The following is a 6,721-nucleotide window of genomic DNA, read 5'->3' on the forward strand; positions in this document are numbered from 1 at the left end:
TTATACTTCCAAAACAACCAGTGTGCAATCAATGCTGCGAATATAAAATTATTTACTAATAATCACTCCCAAAAAAAAATACTGCTTTGATAAAGTTATCTTATCTTTCAATTTAAAAAAAAAAATTATATTCAAACTTTGATTTCTTACATTTGATTTCTCTGTTTTGCAGTACAATACTTTGACACTTTTACGTTCACAAAACTGTAAAACTTATAATTAAGTTTTTTAAATAAAAATAAAAATGAAAATGAACATTTCATCGTTCCCAATCCAACGGTTCACGCATAACCTTGTTTACGCTGATAACGAAAACTTGAAAAAGCAATTCGCACTTACAAGTCAGAGAGAGAGAGAGAGAGAGAAGAGAGAGAGTGAGAGAGAGAGAGAGAGAGAAGGATCAGTGAGATTCTTCTTCTTCTTCTTCTTCTCCTGAGTTCTAAATTGTAATCTAAGCTAAGGATGATGAATTAGAATTATGGTTTCGCGAAAGTAAAGTTGATTCAGCATCTCTCATTTGACATTTCTACCCTCTGGATTTCAATGGCCGATCACTCAGACTCTTCTCCTCTCGTCCCTCCCCTTCCTCTCACCGACCCTTCCGAGATCGACCTCGAAGCCGGCCCCTCCGAACAAATCCAATGCCGAATTTGTCTCGAAACCGATGGTAATTTCACTTCCATACTTTTTTCTTTTTCAATTTTCGATTTCAGGTTTTCGCAAGTTGCACTTTCATGGGCTCAGAACTGAGAAACAATCACTTCGTAATTCTAAGGACTCAATATGTTGTAATTTCGAATTTTACTACTTCTGTCCTTAAAATTCCTTTTATTTGTCGATTTAAGAATTTAAGTCTTCAGAAACTTGAATCGTGTGAGTTGACGAGAAGCACGTTATTCGCCTAGCTCTGCTCATTTTGGTTTCGTTATACGGAGAAAGTAATTAATTATTGAATTTGAGTAATGCAGTACAGTCTGGATTTCATCATTGTTCATTGGAATTTGAATTTCGTTATTTTAGCAATTATGCGTGTACTTGCTCTTGGGACTGTTGTTGTTGTTCCATGTGTGGGGTATTGCACCTATGTCGGGAATGGTTGCTAATGTATGTACGCTTCATTATTGAATGATGATCCCCGACTCTTAGAGTATATGATATATTTTATCAGCTGCATTCCGTTTATTTTACTCAGGTAGAGATTTCATAGCCCCTTGTAAGTGCAAAGGGACATCAAAATACGTACACCGAGAATGTTTGGATCATTGGCGAGCAGTTAAGGTAATGTTTTATGATTTATAACATTACACTACAACTTTACAAGTGATGATAGTTTTGTCACTGTTAGTAAGCGTGGCAAGAAGCAAGTGTTATGCTAAACTGACTGGAGGGTTCTTTGGTGTTTAGTAAACGTTTTGTTTGGTTAATCAATTAAACAGTGATTTATGTTATGCTCTCATTTGTTGATTCGATCTCATAATATTTTCCAATTTGTGTGTATTAACATGTGTTGGTAGCATTTCATACCTCTTTCAGTGGTTTTCTTTTGATTCTTACCCTTCAGTCATCTCTCTGTTTGCTGGCTATCCATTACCTATTTATTTTGGTGATATGCATTACCGATTATCCATTACCCATTAAACCATTTATTTTTTACCCTTCAGTTATCCTCCGGTGCGCGTGGTGTTTTGTAGAGTATAAAGTACTAACCACAGATGGAGAAACACCTGGATATTTGTATTATGCAGAGCTCTAACAATAATCTGTATTTTTATGATATGCAACCGCCTAAACTTTAGTCGTTAAAGTTGGCCCAATTTTTAGTAGCAGAATATTTTTTCCTGTACTCCACAGTTCCATGTGTAAAATGGTGTACTTTACCGTGCTTACCTAAGAAATATATGGATATTACTTAACTTTTTTTTTCTTTTCCAGGAAGGATTTGCCTTTGCTCACTGCACTACGTGCAAGGCTCCTTACCATTTGCGTGTTCATGTTGCTGCTGATAGGAAATGGCGTACCCTGAAATTTCGGTTTTTTGTCACCAGAGACATTTTGTTTATTTTTCTGTCTGTCCAGCTTGTAGGTGACTTGTTTCCGTTTGTCTAGCCATCTACATACTTGTCTGTTTGTACTTTATGAGTGCATATAGGTGATCTGATTCAGCCCCTTAATTATTTATGCAGGTCATTGCGGCACTGGCATATTTGGTTTATCTAATAGATGGATACCAGCAATATTGGCTTCGTCTTCTCTGGGGTTTTGATAGTGAAATGAGCTTTTACTACATATGTGGTAAATTACGATTAACTTGAGTTATGTCATCAAAATGCTAATGCAATATGGTTTTCTGCAAATTATTTTTTGACTCCATTGCCTCGAGTTCAATGTTTTCTTGTTCCAAAGTCGAAAAGATATTGGTTTTGGTTAATTTTTGTTGGTAATTTCTAATGCAGGAGCTCTATTATTTTTCGCATTGCTTGGCCTTTCTGGGTGCTTCATTACTTGTTATGATCGAAGAGTTCGCAATGATTTAGCTCAGCCTTGTAGAGAATTATGTCTTTGTTGCTGTCAACCTGGGTAGTAATCTTGATTTTTCACATTCACAAGCATCTGACATTGTTAGAACACATAATGGAACTCTGCATCTTCATAAGGCATCATTATAATGCTTGTTTTCTTATTTCATTATAGGATGCCAGAAAATATGCTAGGAGAGCAATATATAAGATTTAATTTATATATTGCAGACCCTTCTTTTAAGAACATTTTTTCAAAGATATATAAATTTAAGTTGCTAAATCATTCATGCTTGCTTATGCTAAGCAGAAAAAGAAGATTTGCAATGTTGTGTATGAAGTAGGTTACAGTAGCAACAAGTTTGTGATTCAGAAGGTTAACTTCTGTGTTGTACATGATGTTGCAGAGTTTGTGCAGACTGTCATTTGCCAGGCACTCTTTGTATGTGGACTGATTGCACCACTTGCTTTGAGAGTTGTGGAACCATGGCAACTGAATGTGGTGGTTGTTTGGGGGGTGCTGGGGAAGCAGGGCTGCCATTGTTATTCATAATGGCTTTGGTTGTTCTGGGACTTTTTACTGTAATTGGGATATTCTACAGTGTATTGGTGGCTACCATGGTAGGTCAGCGGATATGGCAACGTCATTATCACATACTTGCAAAAAGGATGTTAACAAAGGTGTGGCTGGTTTACTTTATGTTCTTTTGTGCCTTTGGTGTATATATATGAGCTGTCTAACCGTTTTGCAATTCTGCTGACAAGTAATGCTAATTCCTAACCAATATCTGCAATTAGCCTTTTAGCTGTCGCTTGATTTAATTTTTAGCATTTAAGCCCCATATGATATCTTCGCACAAACATTTACCAGGGATGGAAATGCCAAGAAAGTCAACTCTAAACTTTTATTGTTTTATAATTGACTTTGCTTTTAAGATTTTCTTGCATTAGAGTCACATTGACCGAGGCATTTTCTGATGGTTTTGCGAAAGTATATGTATTTCAGCTACTAGCTTACGTTTATTATGCGTTGTTATGTAGCTGTTGTGAACTTGTAGATGGAATTGAAAGGAATTTTGTAGTCTAATAAATGATAGATAGAGAACTGGATTCCATAATTTGGAAATTACTGCCAAACTCTCCTAACATCCATCCTTGTTGCTACTGATACGACAGTATTTATTATATTGATCAGATTTTATAATTTTGTACAAAAACTGGGTGAAAAAAAAGATAAGTACAGATATATGACAGACCCTTCAATTGGTATACTTTCTTCTGTCCAAACTCTTGCTCAGATGCTTATTTCACTTCCCCATTTCCCCAATTCTGCTCTCAAACCAAAACTCTTTTGTCCCACCTGCAGTGTGCATCTGTTACAAATCAATTCCCCAAGTTCATTCTCATTCACACACCCCTCCCAAGTACATGAGCATGCATTATGCAATCTCTTGCTACTCTTCCATTGTTTGCATAATTTAGCTAGGGTGGAAATGGGACACTTTGAAGGACTGGTGGGACAGCAAGGCTGATGTACCATTGTTGGACATGTCTCTTACATAGATCCTCTGGCGAAATGTTAGGGTATGTGGCAGGTGGATTAGGATTAGGGACGGATAGAGTGGGTAACTGGGGATGCCATGGTCACCCCAAAAAATTTCAATTTTCTTTAAAATTTTATATACAAAATAATTGTTGCCCCTCACTAAAAAGAATACATGAATTTTATATTGGTCACCCTTTTGAAACCATTTTGCATCTGCTGCCATTGATTAAGATCTTCTCTAGTCTGTGCAACAGGATGTTCTCTGCAGCCAAAATCTGTAGCATTTATTTTATTTTCTCTTCCGTAACTACTGTGCAATAAGCTATTGAAGGTTAAAATTTGACTGGATTTTTGGTAAATTCAAAATTTTCTGGAGAGGATGTGAGTTGACTCGGTTTGAAGATCTGGATTCTATGGGTCGTAACTGTTTGGGAGTTGCATTCAGTTAGTGTGTGGAGTTTACCATCTGGTTTTTCTTATTCTTTGCTATCCATCAGATATGATTTTATTTGAAGAATTTTGTTGGAGATATTCTCTCTCTTTTCTCCTTTCTTTTGTCTGACAGGACAAAGTGTTTTAGATTTAATTTTTCAACTCATATTTGTATCAGAGTGATTTGCTAAAATGGCTGTAGTAATTCGGCTTGATTTAGGTCTTGTATCTTGCTTGTTGCCTTAAAGCTGGATTTTGGGCCTCTTAAATGTTACTTTTCAAACAAAAAATATTTAGTCAATTGTTCTGAATACTACAAGTTCGTTATAACTCATTAGGGTCACCGCATCCTAGTGTTGTGTGTTTTGGAACTCAAAATTGTCCCCGTCACGATTTTATCCTTAAAATAGGTCTTAGTAGATTTGGGAGGAATGTGTATATAACTACTATTGGCTCTAGCTCCTAAATGAAGTGGTATTTTTAGGTGCTCATAACCACCCTCCTAGCCGAGGCTAAAGGAGCTAAAGTGGTTTGGGCCCCCCTTTACTTGGAGCTATAGACACATTAAGATTATTGCATATGAGGTATTGTCATTTGAAGCTTGAAGTTGGAACATTGACTTGCTAGGTAGGGGGAGCTAGGCCACTCTAGTTCATTAGACTCGATTGAGGGGTTTGTTTCAGCATATCTAAAAAGTTTCACATTTTTTAGAAGTCGAATACCATTTATATGCACCCTTATCCCATCAAAGCACCTTTTAAATACAAAATCGTGATAGAAATGCATTTGTCCTCCAAAGTAGGCAATAACTGGAATGCAATGAGCTGAATAATGTCCAATGGATTTAGGAACATTATATATGACAAATTTAGTAGGACGACATTTGTTATGAACCTTTATTTTATTAAAGACACTTATCATAAATTCATAATATATAAAATAGCAAAAATTTTATTATAAAGATTTGAATTTTTATGTTTTAGATATTTTGTAATGGGATTGTAAAATATTAATTTTTTATTTTACGTGACATGTTCAAGCTGTGTTGTTCTGTTTTTTGTTTCCAAAATGTGTTTTATCATGTCTGTATCTCTTTTCTTGTGTGGGAGAGGTTTTTGGGACCGGGAGCGGTTAGTAGTGAGGCATCTTCTGGCTGATATGTGACCATAAACAATTTGTAATTAGTTATAATTTATGAATAAGACCAATAATCCCATGTGTTAATTGCGTGTTTTATGAAAGCATCATGATGCCCTCAATTAAGCTGGCATCATCTTGAATTGTTGATTATGAAATTATTCACTTGTCATCATAGGAGTACGTGGTTGAAGACGTTGATGGAGAGCTGACAGGATCTGATTGGTCTCCCCCTGCTCTCCCTCCTGAGCATGTTCAGCAGTTGAAAACATTGGGCCTACTATGAGTTTGTAAGAGACACCACACATCTACTTGATGACAATAATGACAGTAGAGATACATTTGTCTTCCCCCATGTTTTGGTAAGCTGGTCCTTTTCGTGAAGACCTGCTGTTAATTGATAATTGTGTGATAGCCACTCAATTCAGTTTGGCTAGAGTTGTACACTTATGCTGAACTATTGATATGTGGAAAATTGTGAATGTCTGACACGACACGCCTACAGTCTACTTATGTAAAGAAAGTGAAAGAGGATTCTTTAATTGCCCAATAACCGATTACAGGTACATCGCCATTTCTTTTCCTTGATGCATTGCTGCTTGGCTAGTCATGTTTTATTGGTTGCTTGTTGCATTTGTTGTAAATAATTCTAGCGGTAAAATTTCATGCGTACAACTGCCCCGTGATACAAGCATAGTGTTTGGACTAAGGAAAAATGTTTGGTCTTCACTCTCTTTCTCAGTATTGTTGTTTCTTTAACTTTATTTCTTAGTCTACAACGTTTTTTGTCTCTGCTATATCTGTTGTCCCTCTTAATGGAAGTGCATCTACCTGGCAATAACGTCATTAATCGATTCTTGAGTTGATATGTTGATTTCAACAGAGAGGGATTAAATTGATAATTTTGCATTAAGAAGAATTTTGGAGTTTGTTTGCTTAGGATCCTTATTTTATTCTTGGAGTTTCTTAGATTACATCTGATGATTAGTTCTCTCTATTTCTCTGGTTTCCATATTTCTTAATATTTCAAGAATTGTTTTCTTTTGCAGTTGTGATTATGAATAGAAATAGATATATTACTTTATCCTCC

At 35.9% G+C, this 6,721-nt stretch overlaps 1 protein-coding gene across 1 annotated transcript; it reads left to right on the forward strand.

Moving 5' to 3' along the window:
- Positions 1-287: 287 nt before the first annotated feature.
- On the forward strand, positions 288-6,360 carry LOC137815131 (uncharacterized). Its single transcript, XM_068618187.1, has 7 exons — positions 288-667; positions 1,193-1,278; positions 1,933-2,079; positions 2,184-2,292; positions 2,454-2,577; positions 2,924-3,197; positions 5,810-6,360. Exons 1-7 carry the CDS (start codon positions 544-546, stop codon positions 5,915-5,917), a joined length of 972 nt encoding a protein of 323 aa, XP_068474288.1. The 5' UTR covers positions 288-543; the 3' UTR covers positions 5,918-6,360.
- Positions 6,361-6,721: the final 361 nt, after the last annotated feature.

Source organism: Phaseolus vulgaris, chromosome 1 (genome assembly GCF_051622355.1).
Source record: "Phaseolus vulgaris cultivar YP4 chromosome 1, ASM5162235v1, whole genome shotgun sequence".
Classification (NCBI taxonomy): domain Eukaryota; kingdom Viridiplantae; phylum Streptophyta; class Magnoliopsida; order Fabales; family Fabaceae; genus Phaseolus; species Phaseolus vulgaris.

Coding starts and splice junctions, on each gene's coding strand:
- LOC137815131 (XM_068618187.1), top strand. CDS start 544: ATGGCCGATCACTCAGACTCTTCTCCTCTCGTCCCTCCCCTTCCTCTC. Junction 2,080..2,183: donor TTTTTCTGTCTGTCCAGCTT/GTAGGTGACTTG, acceptor TTATTTATGCAG/GTCATTGCGGCACTGGCATA. Junction 2,293..2,453: donor GAGCTTTTACTACATATGTG/GTAAATTACGAT, acceptor TTTCTAATGCAG/GAGCTCTATTATTTTTCGCA.